Genomic DNA, 17,591 nt, shown 5'->3' with positions numbered 1-17,591 from the left:
CTTCAATATGGGATTGTCGCATGAAAATTTTAAGCAGGCTTTCTGTGGTTTTCTTTCTTCTCATATTCTTTTGCACATACATACCACTCCCCCTTCCTCTGTCCATTTTCAACAAAATGAGGAAGAAATAAAGTAGGAGAGTAACTGTTCAGGAAAAGTGTTCAACCTCAAGTGTTTTGATGTTTTGTCCTCCTTTTAAAATCACTTTTACCCATTGCTTGGTTTTCTGTTACATCCAAAGATATAGACAGGTATGTCGGGAGGCAGGACAGCACTGAAAATGGCAAGGGGAAAGGACAAGGGGATTGTATTGCACTTAACCTAAAGCTTCTTTATGGAATTGATAACAACCGTTTGAGCCGAGATTAAGATACTCCTGGGTCTATTGAATTATTGAGAATGACACAAGAAGTTGTTCACATTCCTCATGTAGTTTTGCCACTGGATCTTAGTCTCTTGCCAAATTTTAGATACTGGCTGATAGATCTGCCAGTGGTGACTAATGTAACATGAAGTCATTTGAATTCTGCGAACATAGTTGCCTGAGAGAGAAAACACTTAATGTCTTTGTGGAAGGTGATGACACCTTCAGTACTCTGTAGAAAGGAATGTTGTTTGTCTATTTGAAGGGAGGATAAGAAGAAAGAAAGATGTTATGACCAAATAAGTGCTCATTCCAAAAAAATATTTTAATTTGTTCAGATAGCAATTTTATCTTTTTTTCTTTTTAGAAAAAAAATCATGCCGTTCTAAACATGAGCTCCCAGGTTAGGCAGTTGGGTGAGGTCTTCACAATCTGCAGGGAAAAATATATTGAGGTATTTTTGGAAGGAAAACCAGTGACATTGTTATTTCTTATTGTTATTTGAGACCCCTGTGAGTAACTGCAGCTTCATCGTGGTTTGCAGCCTCCTCCCCCCCCCGCACAGGGAATCAGAAGACTAAAAATATCTGAGTAATGTTTTTCATAAATTGAATAAGTGATTTGATAGTTTGGTTACAGTGTCTTTTTACATACCCATTTAATTGTGTGATATGTTAGTCTTCTAATGTATTTTAATCCATGGAGCACAAGATTGGTGAACGGAGGAATACAATAAAAAGAAGGCATGGCTTGGAAAGACTTTTTTTTTTTCCCGCAGCAAATACAGATCTATAAAAAATACATTAACAAAGTGTTGGTATGTCTGGCCTAGTGTTATTTTAAAGGAGGTGGGGTGAGAAAGCCGGGAACTATGAAGTCATTTGGGATTTATAAGGGGACAAACAAGGGCACCTGTGCCGTCACTACAAATTCTTGAAATTTTCTCTACATGGAATAAAAAATGATGGATGAGATGCTTTCTGAGGAGATCCCAAAGGCTGAACTTCTTGTAGTTAATTGCCTGGCTGGTGTGGGCTAACGCTGTTTGGAACTGGGTGCCTTGATGACGTTATGAGAGGATTTTTTTCCATAGGAGAAACAACTGCGGAATGATTTGGTTTATTTGGCTTTGAAACAATCTGAGGGCACCTTGTGAGCTGTACCGTTCAGTACACGCGGTGTCCAAGTGTGCTTCTTCTTCGAGAACGCCAACGAATTGTGCATTTGACCTTTAAGCACACGCAGGTTTCTGTTTTATCTTAGTACTGCAGCCTTTCTGCATTTCCTTAGCGTTGCAGCCACGGCGTGCGCGCAGGGCAGTCTTGTAGCTGTTCACCTTACACTGAAATCGGGATAAAATCCTGGTTATAGGCAAGTTCTGAAATAACTGTAAGCTGTTTGGACCTCCTGCTGTAACTGTCAAACATGAACTTGGGCTACATTAAAAAATGAAGTGCTGGAGGAAAGGCTTTGCTTCACTGCTGAAAAGTCTGAGTTGGATCATGGTGAATGGAGGGAGAAGAATTTTATTTTGGTAGCTGCTGTTCAATATTACTTGAGAACAGGTCATACGAGGAGAGACTGAGGGAACTGGGCATGTTTAGTTTGGAGAAGAGGAGGCTGAGACCTCATTGCCCTCTACAACTACCTGAAAGGAGGGTGTAGAGAGGTGGGTGTTGGACTCTTCTCCCAAGGGAATAATGACAGGACCAGAGGAAATGGTCTGAAGTTGCGGCAGCGGAGGATTGGATTAGCTATTAGGAAGAATTACTTTACTGAGAGAGTGGTCAGGCACTGGAAGAGCCTGCCCAGGGAGGTGGTGGAGTCGCCATCCCTGGAGGTATTTAAGAAACGTGTAGACATGGCACTTCAGGGCATGCTCTAGTGCCCGAGATTGTAGGGGTTTTTTGTGTGTGTATGGTTGGACTCGGTGATCTCAGAGGTCCTTTCCAACCGTGATGATTCTGTGATTCTGATCCTGTAACTATATGGACTGGTTCCCAGATCCTGGGGCTTGCGGGGAAGGTGTACCTTGAGGCTGAGTGAATATGTGGACTATAGTGTGAAACGGCGGGCTGCAGCTTTGCGACCAAAGATGTTCTGTCAAAACTAAAGTGACTGAAAACTTGAATACATTTTTAGAAGAATCTTTACTATAATCACTACAACAATTTTGACTCAGAAAATCAGGGCTGAGAATGTGTAACAATTCTTTGTAGATACAAGCTCAGTTCTGACTGAGGCCACTGACTCGGCCTTAAGTTAGAAAAACTTGGAATTCTTGTCTAAGCCCAGGTTTTATTTCTTGGTGCAGCTGATGCAGGTGAGCAGCAGGAAGCATCGTATTCCCAAGGACTGGCATCAAATGCCCGCTTCTGCTTAGATGTGCCGTAGGGCACCCTAACTACAAACGATGACGGATTTGAGCAACCTGGTCTTAGAGGGAGGTGTCCCTGCGGGGCTGGGCGGGCGGGGGGCGGTGCCGGCGGCCGCCGGCAGGGGGCGGTGGCGGAGCGGGGCGGGGGCCGCCGGGTGCCCTGCCCGCCTCCCAAGCTTCGCCGGTAGCCGCAGGCGGCTTCTCCGCCTTGACGTGGAGATTTAAAACCCTCTTTGTGGCCGCTTTGTGCTGCCCTTCTCAGCCTCGGTGAAACCCGGTGGTGGTGGTGGGCTTTCTGTCAACTGGAATGGCTTCTCCTCCTGCCCTCACCCCCCCCCAACCCCCCCGCCCCCAGACGAGCTCAGTCATTTTGAATAATTACTTAGATTTAAGGTGAAAAGTAGTCATACGGATCGGTACGTTTCGGGCAACATAAGGACATGAAATAACAGAAGATAGCCTTTAAAAAGGGAAGAGGCTGGGCAGTCCTGGTTAAAATGCCCCATCAGTATGGCTCTCAGTTCATTTTAGAATCACAAAATTGTAGAATGGTTAGAGTTGGAAGGGACCTTAAAGATCATCAAGTTCCAACCCCCTTGCCATGGGCAGGGACACCTCTCACTAGGCCAGATTGCTCAATGTTTTCACATTTCACATTTCCATTCCTTTGGAAATGTTTTCACATTTCCAAAGTTTTACCTGAAAAATCTCTATAGGGAACTGTTCATTGCCTGGTTCTTGAGATGGGTCAGAGTGTTTTTCTGTGGGTATGTCAGCGCTGCTGGTATTAAAAACACTCCTTTGAGCTAAACAGAAGGGGCCAGTAATGAGATGAATGAGAGGGATGAAAAGCCAGTTTTCTCTTTCAGAAATACTGTACAGCTTCTGTCATGTGTAGCTGCTGCTACTTGGAGTGAAAAGATTGGCAGCCTTATGCTTACATGTGAGCCAGCAGTTAGGCCTTCCATCTTTGTTTATTCAGCAGAGGGCTGGAACAAAACATTAACAGGCAAATAAATCCTAGCGATTGCTTTCCACCTGGATGCTTTTCCCAGAACCGCCTGTCCTCCTTTTGCTTTGGGACTCCAAATGTAAAAGCGGGTATGGTAGGGTTACAGCAAGAGTGCTCTTTGGTGGATGGGAATAAAACAGAAATTCTCCTGGGGTGGGGAAATACAGGCCTCTGTTGTTGTATCTGCGGGTTCTTATGTCTGAACGGTACCTACAGGAATTTAGAATGTGTCTGAAAACAGAGGAAATGGCTCATATTCATTGATATTTTTGTTGTGTGCTGAGGTAGTTGAGTTACTTTATTAAATTTCTTGTCTACTTCTAATTTTTAAGATTTTTTTATGACTTCTGTTGTTGTTTTATAGATGAATCTGCTTGTCCAGTTTAATTTTTTTTCCTCATCAAGGAAGTACATTTTCTCTCTTCCTCCTCCTCACCCTTCCCCCCCAAAAATCTAGGCAGCCTCCTCAGTATTGCTGTAGCAATATAAGCCAGTCTCTGTAATCTCTATAGCCTGTGAAATTCAGAATGTCTTTCTTAATGACTTCCAAGCAGTAACTATAAAAGAACAGATTTACTCTCAAAAACTGGATTGGAAAGGTTGCTTCATTGCTAAAGTATTTGCACATATATGTCATTGAGACCACTACCTAACGGATTGCTTATAGTCAATAGAAATTGTTTTTTCCCTTTGTATCATATCTTCAGAGCTTATCAGCTTTTTCCTTCCAGCAGCTTTTGTAAAAGCCACTGGTAGAAAGACACTCTCAGTGAAATGCTTTTATTAATGCTTCCATTAATGCTAGAGGTTTTCTGGGTTGTAGGTTCAGATGATCTCATTCTGTCACTCAGAATTAAGGCAGAGGTATTACATTAGAATATAAATGCTCAGCTTCCAGCATCTTTAGTTGCCTGCAAAATATTCCTGGTTTGAGTCCTTTAATCTTTTCTTTCCAGTCCTTCTACCCGTTTGTGCTGAGTTTTGAAATCAATAGTCATGCTGCGCTCCATTTATTGTTAGAAAAATTTGTTTCTTGAAATGCAGGAAATAGTAAATGTCATTAAATGGTGAGAATCCATCAGAAAGCATTGTTGTCTATGCACAGTAAATTAATGTTTAGTCATGTTGTGGACTTCAACAAAAGCAGGTGTCTACGTGATTCACCCTCCAGGTATCCCACCAGTATTTTTAGGCTGTTCAGACTATTATGTCTCAAAAAAACAAACAAACAAAAAAAAACCAACCAACCAAACAAAAACCCCCAACCTCTAAAATACACGTGTCCACAAATGCAAAAAAATGAAACAGAACTTATAAGTTCTTGTCCACTTGACTTACCTTGTCACAACTCAGTCCAGTCTGTTCCTCCCCTTGCTTGGTTGCTCAGGAAGATGAAAGTGGTGGTGGATATTGTAGCACAGAAAATGCCATCTGAAAAAGATGTTCATGTGGCGAGAAATTATCTTATGAAGATCTTGAGAAGTTCCATGAGGTACAGTACTGACTTTTCAAGTGCATCCCTTCTCTTCCTTCCCAGTGATTGAATTCCCCTACCATTTGCCAAACCCATAGCAAACCATCACAAAAGTCCTCTTTCCTAACCTTCATTTCCTCACACTCCAAACATTGCCTGTATTGTGCTATCTTTATAGCCTTGTGTTTCCTTAGTGGTGCATCATAGAAAAGTAATTGTCTCATAGCAGATGAAACTTTTTGCTGAACAGATACCTAGGAGGTCTGTTGAATTTGCTTAAACAGGTGGGAAACAGCTGAACAGTGGAATGATTTTTTTTCCCATACCTGAACACAGGCTCGGGGCCCTTAAAGTATGCACGGACCGTCTGCAGCCCAATGTCGTCTGGCTGAGCAGAATCTCTTGCACTTATTTGCACTGAGAGTATTTGGGCTTCTCCACTCACTCTCAGATTTTCACATTCTACCAAGAAAGAACAACATAGTGATGCTCTGCTTCACTGTTTTCTCTTTTGTCATGCTGGGAAGAGTAGGCTTTTGTTTATGGAAACAATTACTTCTTTTTTTAGTGACAGTAATGATGCTACACTTCTTAGTCAAATTACAGCTTCCCTGTAGAATTATTATTTTCCTTTTTTAGTCTCACATGCAGATTTTGGAAAGGCAATTCATCATTGAATTCATCAGATCTTCCTGAATGTACTACAAAAAGCTGTGTACTCAAATTTGACCTGTTTGGAAGATACTGGGTTTATAATGAGCTTTGGTTTTGTTCTCTAAATCTAGTGACTGTCTGGTAACCCAAATTTATTAAAAGAGTGAATGAGTAAAAAAAAAAAAAAGTAGAACTGCCTTTAGAATTCAAGATGAAAAGAAGGGAACACTTTCTTAGCCTAGCAAATTACTTTGTAACTTAGACAAATTACTTAACCTTGCAGCAATAAACTTCATAAATACATAAGTGCATTAAAAAAACCACTCAGGAGCTAAGGTCCTGTAAGCCTTTGTTTCAGACTGTGGCTTGGAAGAGTGGGACTTGTCTCGCCCTGTACCTTGTCTAAATTTTAAATTACGCTTCCTCCAAGATGAAGCAAAGAGAAGGGCAGGATGAATTACCTTCAAGAAGTTCCTGCTTCCTTCCTGGGCGACTGAGAGGGTCGAGACAAATGGCCCATGCCCGGCATCTGCTCACTGAAACAGAAGTAGCTGAATTCCACCCAGAAGGATTATTTAACATTGGGGAAAAAGAATGCACTTATTTTATGAGAGGTGTTGCAAACGGCAAGTCCTTTGGAGGAAGTGCAAGCTGTTGTTACTAATTCCTGAACTGAAGGAAGGGGCAGAGGAGCATAATGCAGTTTTGCAGAAAGTTTTGCAATTTTCAAAGCTCTAACAACTTATTGTTGTACTTCTTAGAGGGAATATCTTCAGTTAAGTTTGGAGAGGATATCCAAGTAGATATTCAGGGGCTTTGAATTGCTGAACTATTTTTGAGGTGTATTCTTTAAAAGCCAAAAACCCCCCAAACAAACAAAAGCCCCTGCATACCTGGGGTGCTAAAGATTTCAAGAGCTGGGGCAGAACTTGGCTGGAGTTAAAATGATTAGTTATCTCACTCTTACTAACTTGTATGGAACAATGTACATGGCTTTATTCCTTCCTGTCAGTAACTCTTTTCTTCCCACCTCCTCCTATAAGCATGTACCTATAATAAAACTTTGCCAAAGCCCTACTGTACCAATGACATGTTGTAAAAGAGCCATAAGTCTCAGTATTAGCTTTAATTGTTAAAGCTCTGGATACGTCAGGTACTTTAAAATTTGTTTGCCTGTCTCCACCCTTCGTAAAAGCCACCTCATCACCAAAATAAACAAAACTAAAACAAAAGCAAAAAACCAACCCAAAACCAAAAAACACGCAAGCACAGACCTTGGAGAGTATTGACATTTCACTGCATCTCAAACATTTTAAAGAAATGTTGATGTCTTTTCAAAACTGACATGCATGTAGAAAGTTGCCTCATTTGCTGTCATTTGAAGTCATTATGCCCCTGTCCTATCTGTATAGAATTTGACTAGATTTTGACTGTAGTGTTTGGTAGGGTTTTTTTTCTGCACGTCACCTTACTGGACCGTTTGCATTAAACTCATACGCTCTGATTCTCTCGTTTTCAGAAGAAATGACCTAGCCTGCAGGCCTCACTCCTGGCACGCGACCAAATTCACAGAAAGTCAACCCGAGACAGCCACGTCACACCTTTCCTCCTCCAATGCCTGCGCTTCCTGGCACTCGCGCTATCATGCAAGGTGAGTCTCTGCTTAAGTTACAGGCATTAAGGTCCAACAGCGAGACAATAATAATGTAGGTCATGACATTGAGTGTTTTTTAAAGCCACGAACACAGAATGGTTGTGTTATACGTCTTTAGTATTTGCCTGTCCTTTCAACACGTGAAGGGGAAGCATGGGAAGTTTGACATACGGATGAGTGGATTTCAGAAACAGTATGTGATATGTGCGTGTGACTGAAAGGTAAGAAACTAGCTTTAAAGGCACTCCAAAGGTTATGTTTCTTGCTCTGCCTTTCCTTTTGATGTTCACTGGTGTAAAATCCTAAACCTTTGTAAATGAAAAGAAACCATCAAAATCAACATAACTAAAGTGAAATTGAAAAATGTTCTTTGAGGCTATTAAAAAGCCTTTTGCTAAAGGAAGGTGCAGAATGTTTTCCTGTTGGAAGGTTTTACCGGTTTTATTAGTTGAACTGTTTCTGTAATCTGATCTTCCCTACAGTTGTGCTCTTGCTTGTGCAGAGAGGTAATAAGACCAATGACTTTCAGTCCCTGTTTAAAGCACCTTAATATTTGTTAGGTCTCATTTAGCACTAGGGGAGAAAGGCTGGGGCCAGTGCATTTGTAGTTGTGAAACTTAAACTTTTAGGTAATGCCTGTTTGTGTCTGGTTACACCTTCTTGTTTGTTTTCTGCTTGTAGGTGACATTCTTCAGCATTTTCACAAAGGTTTTTTGTTGTTTTGTGAGTGTAAAAAAAAAAAAAAAAAAGCTGTAAATACCTTGAGTTTGTACTTAAATTTCATGTAGATGGGCTGAATTAAATATTTAGATTGGAAGACAAAAAAAGTCCTTGTACATAGAAATAAAGTTCAGAAATTTCTAAAAACTTCATAGAGTTCCTAGTTGCAATAGTAACTCAGGAATTTTTCTACTTCAGTCTACCGAGGCTTCTGATGGAGCTGTAAATCAATATAGGCTTCCTGTTCTTCCTGATGGTTGTCCTTGTACCTTGTAAAATATTACAGGACTCATGTCTCAGTGTCATTTCATAGGAACTAGATGAATCACAATATTTAAAGAAGAAAAAAATACTCATTTGGTTGATGAATCACAATATTTAAAGAAGAAAAAAATACTCATTTGGTTCAAGGCCAGTTTGAAATGAACTTTAGGCAGGAAATTGTGGGAAAAGGAGGAGGGGAATAGAGCAATCCTTTCCCCCCACATATCGGAAATATCAGCAATGCTGGCAGACATCAGTATTAATTTAAAGGGCAAATTCTGCTCTCTGAGATGCTGCTGAAAGATTTTAGTGGCTTTAGCACAGTCTAATACCAGGATTCCCAGAGCACTGCCATCCTGAACTCTTTGGCTGCCTGTGCTGCCCACTTGAAAGGTGATGTGTTTGGGTCATCTGTCAGTCCTGATGTCTGTTGCCCGAGACAGTTTCAGTGACAGAGCTGACTTCAGAGTGTGGCTGCTGGAGGCCCAGCATTTCCAGAGTGTCTGCCCAAGGAGAATCCCAGTTGCGGGGCTTCTTTGGGCTTGCTCATCTGCAAAAAGACAAGGTGAGCAGCTTCAGAGGTTCCCCACTTTCAAAGTACAAATCACAAAACGAAGAAGCACCCTGCACTCTTAAGTCAAGCACCAAGCTGAACAGGACGCGTAGCAATCAGTATGCAAGGGGATAATAGAAATAGCCCCAGGAGAGTATATTTCTAGCCCAAGAATCCCATCCCAAGGCTATTTCTGCTATTTCTTGGCCTTCCTTAAGCTAAGCATCTGAAATTGGTATTCAGAGCCTAAAATATCTTCTGAGTGTGCCTGCGTGCATTCTGTCTGTGAGTGTGATAACTAAATCGTTTGTAAAACATGGAGAGTTAGATCAGGGGGAGAGGTGCTTTTGCTGTCTTCCAAGCAGGATATATCTGGGGTTTGCAGGTTGGGCCACACCTGGACAAAGCAACAATCTGAAGATTGTCCATAGCTACATCTAGCTATAGGTAATTGATTTGGTTTTGGTAGGGAGAAGGCCGGGGGGGGGGAAGTGTGGTTGGTTTTGGTGGCAGTTTTTTGCCAGCCTACTGAATTTGGACCTTTGAGAAGGTGCACAAAGCTAGAGGAAGACGGTCAGACCAGAAGAGACCATATCAATGTAGATAGGAGAGAGGGTAGTTTTGGAGCCCAGATCTCCACATCCACCACTATATGTGTGTTGTTTTATCATGTGACTTCCATTCAAAAACTGTAAACTGTTTTGGGAGTGCTAGGCTAGGTCTAGGTGACTCTCATGCAAGGCTAAAGAGTTAGACCTTGTAAGTATTTGGTACCTTAATTTCCCTCTGTGATTCCTCTGTGGGTCTTCTGCTGTCTTTTTCACAGAAGTTACACCTTGACAACATGGGTGCAGGCTTTTTTCCTAGCACACCCTAGGCTAAGGCTGAGTGCACTTTTCTGGGAGGTGTCGGTATGAACTATCTTAAGTTGCTGAAAGTTTATACCCTGCATTTTCTTCCAGTAGGATATACTATGATAGAGGACCTTATAATTTTTTTTTTTTCATGTGCCCTGGGTGCGCAGTTGCAACCAACAACGTCTTCTACTTTGTTCTGGCCTTACAGGTGTGGGTGTGAGGCAACTATGCTTTGACAAAGCTGTTTAAACTGAGTTTCTGGAGCAATTATGGTCAGGTACATTTGGTCTGTAATCCCATGCGGTCTGAATGTGGTCCTTCTGGCTGGAGGGCCGGGCCCAGAGAGTGGTGGTGAATGGAGTTAAATCCAGTTGGCGTCCGGTCACGAGTGGTGTCCCCCAGGGCTCGGTACTGGGACCCATTCTCTTTAACATCTTTATCAGTGATTCAGTGATCTGGACGAGGGGATTGAGTGCACCCTCAGGAAGTTCACAGACGACACTGTTGGGTGACAGTGTCGACCTGCTGGAGGGTAGAAAGGCTTTGCAGAAGGATCTGGACAGGTTGGATCAATGGGCTGAGACCAATGGGATGAGGTTCAACAAGGTGAAGTGCCGGGTCCTCCACTTGGGTCACAACAACCCCATGCAGCGCTGCAGGCTTGGGGCAGAGTGGCTAGAGAGCTGCCTGGCAGAAAAGGACCTGGGGGTGTTGGTGGACAGCCGGCTGAACATGAGCCAGCAGTGTGCCCAGGTGGCCAAGAAGGCCAACGGCATCCTGGCCTGTATCAGGAACAGTGTGGCGAGTAGGACTCGAGAGGTGATCGTCCCCCTGTACTCGGCACTGGTGAGGCCCCACCTCGAGCACTGTGTCCAGTTTTGGGCCCCTTACCACAAAAAAGACATTGAGGTGCTGGAGCGGGTCCAGAGAAGAGCAACAAGGCTGGTGAGGGGTCTGGAGCACAAGTCTTATGAGGAGAGGCTGAGGGAACTAGGGTTATTCAGCCTGGAGAAAAGGAGGCTGAGGGGAGACCTTATTGCCCTCTACAACTACCTGAAAGGAGGGTGTAGAGAGGCAGGGGTCGGTCTCTTCTCCCAAGTCACGGGTGACAGGACAAGAGGAAACGGCCTCAAGTTGCTCCGGGGGAGGTTCAGGCTGGATATTAGGAAAAATTTTTTCACTGAAAGGGTTATCAGACATTGGAATGGGCTGCCCAGGGAGGTGGTTGAGGCACCATCCCTGGAAGTGTTCAAAAGACAGGTTGACGTGGTGCTGGGGGACATGGTTTAGTGATGGTGTTGCATTTTGTTGTTTTGTGGGTGTTTAGTTTTGTCAGTTAGGTTGATGGTTGGACTAGATGATCTTGAAGGTCCCTTCCAACGTAGAAGATTCTGTGATTTGCTGAGATGTCATTTCTGGGAAGGCCCAGAAGCAGAAACTCATACCCCAGCGTTGGGTGGGGTGCTTGTTGGCCAAAGTGGCCAAGGATGGTATTTGTAGATTATTTCCTGGACTTCATCTGCCAGACTTTGACCAGCAGTGTAAGTGCTTTTGTGAATCCACTCTAAAAAAGCTGTTGAGAGACAGATATCCTGGGATGCCAGGCTCAGGCAGGGAAATAGCTTTTGAGCTCTCTTCCATGTCAGGATTCATGGGAGGATTGTCCTGCAGTTAAGGACCACAGGAAGTGGTCATGCTTTGCAGTAACACACTATCAGAAATTTTCCTGTCCTTTCTTTGAAGCTTTTGCTGCATCTGCTGAGTTCCCATTAGGCGTTTTCTAGCAGGGTTTTGAACCTCTTGTGCTGATGATCTCTGCTTTGCATTTGATACCAGCAGATCTACACGAGACTTGTAAATTAAGGCTTTCCTGCACAAGTGTCGTCTTTATTTAAGTCGATGCCAAGTATCTCCTTGGTGCTGAAAAGGAGGGGAAATATCAGCAAATCATAGCAGTATCTGGCTTACATTATTCATTAACAAGGGAGATCCTAATAATGACCAAGACACTTTTTACATGAGCCATGGTATCTGCCTAAAGACAATTAAGACCTTTTTAAGTATTCAACAAGGTATTTTAAAATGCTGAAAATAAAAGAATGGAAGAATAAAAAACCCACAAGATGAGGCCAATGCTAGTGTATCTTGTTAAAAAAATGCTTTTAGAAAATAAACACAAAGTATACCTTCTCTTATTTCGCACAAATTGCTTTTGACCACGTTGTATGAACAAAGTTACAAAGGTTACAGTAATGGGGGGGTGGGGAAGCAATTCTTCTGTTAATACTGGATTCCAAAGAACTGTTTAGTTGACCTTTGCAATATTTTTGACAGAAAAAAAGATCTATATCACTCTTTGTATTTTTTATGTGGACTAATCTAATTTCATTGCTAGCTTTCACAGGTTTCTTTACTGCACAAGATTTGATAGATGCTTCATATAATTATAGCTACAGGGAAGTGGAATAATTCTGGGATTTCTACCAAGGGGTTTTGCATGCAAGGGCAAGAATTTCAATTTGGTGTATAAAAGCAGGAGGAGCTGCCAGCGAAGTTCAAACAGGGAGATGTGCTGAGAATAATTGGAAAGACTATCATCTTGGCATCAGTGTGTTGGATTGACAGGAGGTGGGTGCTGTGAAAGACACAAAAGAAAAGAAAGAAACCAGAACAAAACTGATGGGGTAGGAAAACAACTGAAGTGGCAAGATTTTGAAATAGTGTCCTGGGTAAATGAACCAGAGAAAGTACAATGTCAAAGATGTTTCTATAGTGGAAAGAGTGAAAGAGAGGAACTGGTGGCAGTAAGGATTCTTGAAGAAAGGTCAGAAGTTTAATTTTGGCCATGCAGAGCTTATGTTGCTTTGGCATCTCCTTGTGACGTTTTCCTGTCAGTGTTGTGGAACTAGGTGGAATTGAATGAGACTCTTGTAAGGGTGTCAACCTGAGGGTGGTTTGAAACCACATTGACAAGGTGCATGTGGAAGCTCGGAACTCAAATGGTGGCATTTGAGGCAAATGTTTTTAGTGAACCTTTGTTTAGAAATGAAAACATTAAATGAATGGGCAGGTTTAGATAAGCAGGACAGGGGAATAACTTTATAGACTGAAGAAGTTTAGAGTGAGATTACAAAAGATGAACAGGGAAGTACATGAGTTTGATATCTGAAAGAATCGGGGTGCCTGGAAAATAAGCTGAAAAATAAGTTGGTGCTTGCCTTCCAAAAGAGGGAGTTAATGGAGATCAAACTAAATTTGTCTAAGAGTCAGCAAAATCAACAATTTGTAAAGGGAGAGAGGAGCCTTCAAGGAGATAATTGTTTATTGCTTATTGGTAAACTTACAAAGGGAAGTTGAGTTAGTTTTTAGGGTTTCAAGCTTTGAGTCGGTGGCAGAGTATAAAGATAAAGCCCTGGCTTCGTGTTCTAACTTCCAATTTCATTAGATTGTTTGTCTTGAGTAACTGCTATGCAGATAGATCTTAAAACAATGGTAGTAAAATCAGTGGCTATATATTTATAATTATGTTGTGGCAATTTTGGACTGGTATATTTATGCTGAGGCTTTTCTTTGTTTCCTACTGTAGTTGTTCTTCTCATGACCTGTCAAATTCGTGGGATCAGTCAAGTCTACATCGCGCTTCTGACCAATTCAGCTCTTTGGGAAGTATGGACAGCTGGGACCACACTCCACAAATAGCCCAGTATGGAAGACTTACTTCTGCAAGGTCTAATAGTAGCATTGATCATCTAGGGAGCCAAAGTAAGCGGGATTCAGCTTATGGGTCTTTCTCCACAAGTTCTAGCACCCCTGACCACACTCTATCCAATGCAGACACTTCTTCGACAGAGAATATGCTGTACAAAGTAGGCCACTGGGAGACTGCTAAGCATGGAAACAAGCCTGGCCAGTTCTTGAATGACAACAGTGGAATAGAGGACAAACCTGGGTATTTGCCAGCTCCCATCCAATATGAGAACAACAAAAGTCCTAGAATAGAGGAACACCCTGATGGCAAGCTCGCTAGCTCTGGAAGATCCAGTTTTGGACCTGTCTGGTATGTTCCTGATAAGAAGAAGTCTTCGTCTCCTCCCCCGCCACCTCCACCTCTTCGTAGTGACAGTTTTGCTGCTACCAAAGGCCATGAGAAAGCCCATGGCCCTGTGTACTCGGAGGGTGCCAGCACACAGCACTTTCCAGCCCTGAACCGGTCTCAGCCCAGGAGTGACTGGAACTTGGAAACTGTGGAGCAGCAGCGGCGGCCCTCCAGAGCATGTGACAGGAGGGTCAGCAGCTCAAATTATAAACCTGATCTCAGTTCAGAACACACTTTTTCTTCAACTGGTGAAAGGTACAATAGTAATGCAGGACCTGTGAACAAACTGCAGTCATCCTTGTCCAGCACTGATGTTCGGTTTGCACAGCCTGCTTACAGTTATCACCACCAGCACCAGTACAGTGATGAAAGCACTTTTTTTCACAATGCAAGGATCTTAGCTGCGCCTAAAGATCAGCAACATTATCTGTCCTATAGTGGCATTCAGGAGTTACCAACAGATCATTTCCATGGCTACAGTCCAAACCAAGCCGGTGTGCTCAACACTTCCTCTTCTTCGAACAGTGCTGCTGAACAGAAGGTGGACAACACCGGACAGAGTCGTTATTACTGCGTGACAGCAAAACAGCCTGCTCAGGGAAGCTCAAAGCCACTACAACTCAAGGACGACAGCTGGAAACCTGTAGTGGGAACCGATGCATCGCTTGGACCTCACGAAAATCCTGCTGTTGTCACAATGGTCCAAAAACCAAAATACTATCTACCTCAACAATCTGTTGAATCTTCACTGAAAGGGTATGAGAACAGTAGTCATTACCCAGTGGACAGGGAGGGGGATGCTAGATGTCCTGTAGTAGAAGAAGCTAAAAAAACCAATCATACTGAAAAGTCTGGACAAAAGAAAAACTTTGAGAGCAGCTCTGAGGAAAGTGAAACTAAGTACAGTCAACAGGAGTATGTAAAAGGCTGTGTCCTTACCAGTGAAAACAGATCTGCTCAGAAAGATTTTAGGTGGGGTAAAGATGAGAGTAGCAAGATTTCTCCTCAGAAGACCCCGATGTTGCACTCTTTAGCTCAGGAAGGGAAAAAGCAGTCTGACAACAGCCCAGAACTGGTAACAGAGCGACAGGCCCCATTTGACACTCACCTGTCTAAACAGGCACGAAGGAGTGATCGTTTTGCAACAACCCTGAGAAATGAGATCCAAATGAGAAGAGCAAAGCTGCAGAAAAGTAGAAGCACTGCTACGTTAGTAGGATCATCTGAAACAGAGGAGTCCAATGAGACCTGGAGGCCAGATTCAGCAGAAAACGTCACCCCATCCCCAGACTCCAACTTTACCAGCACCTACAAAGATCACCTCAAGGAAGCACAGGCCAGGGTTCTGAGGGCCACGTCCTTCAAACGGCGGGACTTGGAGCCCAGCCCCGTTGAGTATCTCCCCAGGTCACCCGAGCGGAAAACTGGTAGTTACAACTCTTCGTTATTGGCTTTGGTTTCTGAAGATGCGTCTGGATTCCTCGAGGCTACACAAGCTAAACCGAACCCTACAGGGAGTGGCACTCATCACGTTTCTCGCATCGGAGCCAGGAAGAGGTTCACAACAGAGCAAAAACTGAAGTCTTACTCTGAACCGGAGAAGATGAATGAGGTGGGGATGTCAGAGGATGAGTGCCATGCTCATTGCCGTCCAAATACATCTGAAGAAGCCCTGGGCTCATTTGCAGACAGGTGGAAATTTTTTGAAGAAACAAGTAAGCCTGCATATAGGAAACTGGCACAGAAACCAGCTCCCCACAGTCTAGCTGAGGGACAGCCTGAGAGGCCGAATAGGAAAGCTCACAGTGGACAAGAGGGAGAGGAGTCATGGTATGAGAGAAGAGGTCGGGCAGCCTCTATTGGACTTGAAACTGCACGTGCTTCAAAAGATAACGTCCAGCACAGTAGCAGCAATAAGGCTGCTGATAGGATTGTGAAATCTGAACAGCCACAGCGCCTGGGAACCTTTGCGGAGTACCAGGCGTCGTGGAAGGAACAGCGGAAGCCGATAGAGCCAAGGAGTTCAGGAAGGTACCATTCAGCCGATAATATCCTTGATGCAGGCCACGAACAACATGAGAAACCCCAGTACACCCATGAGAGGTCTAGATCATCCCCTTCTACTGATTTCTACAAACAGGTACAAGTGTCTTTCACATCATTCTTTAAATTGCCTGAGGAGGAGGCAGGGAGGTAGTGGAGGGGAAACACATAACTTTTACGAAAATTTCCAGTTTAGGAACACAATGTAGTGTGGTGTTTGCCTTTTGTCAGTAAGAGAATAATTGTTATAGGTAGCTCTCAGGTGAAATGAAGAAGATCAAAGTTTGTATTGCACAGGAATTAAGTGTAGCAAAAATCAACTGAATCAAGTAATTTCTTGTGTATTGTAGACAGATGGAAGACAACAACCTGGTTGATTTGATAGTATCCAATTTTTTACACTAGAGATATAGGAGGATCACCCAGAGTTATTTCTTCATTGGAGTAGCTACCTACCCCATTTTAAGGCTTTCAGTTCTCTGAAACTATGAAGAAAAAAGTTCCAAGGGGAAATAATACCTACTTTTGTCCAATTTTGTTAATGGTCTAGTCATTTTCCGTGGATTTCCTCTTTTCTTCTAAACTTGCTTCATGCAAGAGCTACATAGGACTAAACTTCTATCTAATAAAGTTTAGAGATGAAGAAAAATATGCCTGTTGATGTTAAAGCTACACCACAGCAACAAATGAAACCTGGTGTTTTATTCTATGTCAGTTTGCTTGATTTAACATGTATAAATTTATTCCTTAGAGAGATGCCAATTGTCTATTCAACTTGCGAGTAAATATTAAGTTAACTTTTAACTGAGCAGGGCCAGGGAATGGTTGGCGGGTGGCAGGGGAAGTAAACAGAGAAACCAAGTCTCTTAAGTTCTCTGTTTAAAAGATGTTCAGGCTGCTACAAGATTGCCTGATATGTATAAGGAGTCATCGTGTGTTCAATCTGTGTTGAACTTCACCTCATGCAAGAAAAGAATTGAGGCAATGCAGCTGTAGATTAGTTCTTCCTTTTTTTACCCCCTTGCTAACAACATTGCATGCATGCATACATACACATCCACATAGCACCTTTGTGCGTGTACGTACAGGGAGTAGAATGAGAATAGTTCAAAAAGAAACAAAGTATGTTGATCTCTAAAAGTTGTGGACTCTTTAAGATTTGCAAAAGTTATTTTTGAACTCTCCGTGTAGACTTAACCTATGTGGGTAATTTACTAGGGTAGAGATTCCAAGCACTGGAAATATTCACCTGGAAGTTATTTTGAAAATTAAATTAGCTAAATTATTAAATAATTGCCTACCCAGCAGAAAAATCATCATATAATCTATTCCATGTATGCATTTCTGGTTTATTAGTCAGTGCCTTTAAGTTCAGTATTGGCCTCCTGGGGCAAAAAGCAGACACCTGTTTAGGCACCTGGAAAATATGGTGATAAGTGCATTGAAGGTGCTTACAACAGACTGAAGTAAATAAAGATGGTGTTTCGCATATATGATTCAGATGATTCCAGTGCTAATGCGCA

General features: G+C 42.7%; 1 protein-coding gene across 2 annotated transcripts in view; it reads left to right on the top strand.

The window, feature by feature from the left end:
* SHROOM2 (shroom family member 2) overlaps positions 1 to 17,591 on the top strand; it is a 131,713-nt gene that overhangs the window by 76,506 nt on the left and 37,616 nt on the right. The window contains exons 3-5 of one of the 2 annotated variants that reach the window (XM_074147890.1): positions 5,141 to 5,245; positions 7,401 to 7,532; positions 13,516 to 16,165. In XM_074147890.1, the coding sequence (XP_074003991.1) occupies positions 5,141 to 5,245; positions 7,401 to 7,532; positions 13,516 to 16,165 (2,887 nt within the window). The remainder of the gene's footprint in view (positions 1 to 5,140; positions 5,246 to 7,400; positions 7,533 to 13,515; positions 16,166 to 17,591) is intronic. The other variant, XM_074147900.1, reaches the window with a different exon arrangement.

The sequence above is a fragment of the Numenius arquata genome, chromosome 1, assembly GCF_964106895.1.
Source record: "Numenius arquata chromosome 1, bNumArq3.hap1.1, whole genome shotgun sequence".
Classification (NCBI taxonomy): domain Eukaryota; kingdom Metazoa; phylum Chordata; class Aves; order Charadriiformes; family Scolopacidae; genus Numenius; species Numenius arquata.
Note: the sequence above shows the minus strand (reverse complement) of the source record. Positions and strands in the feature narration are given on the sequence as shown.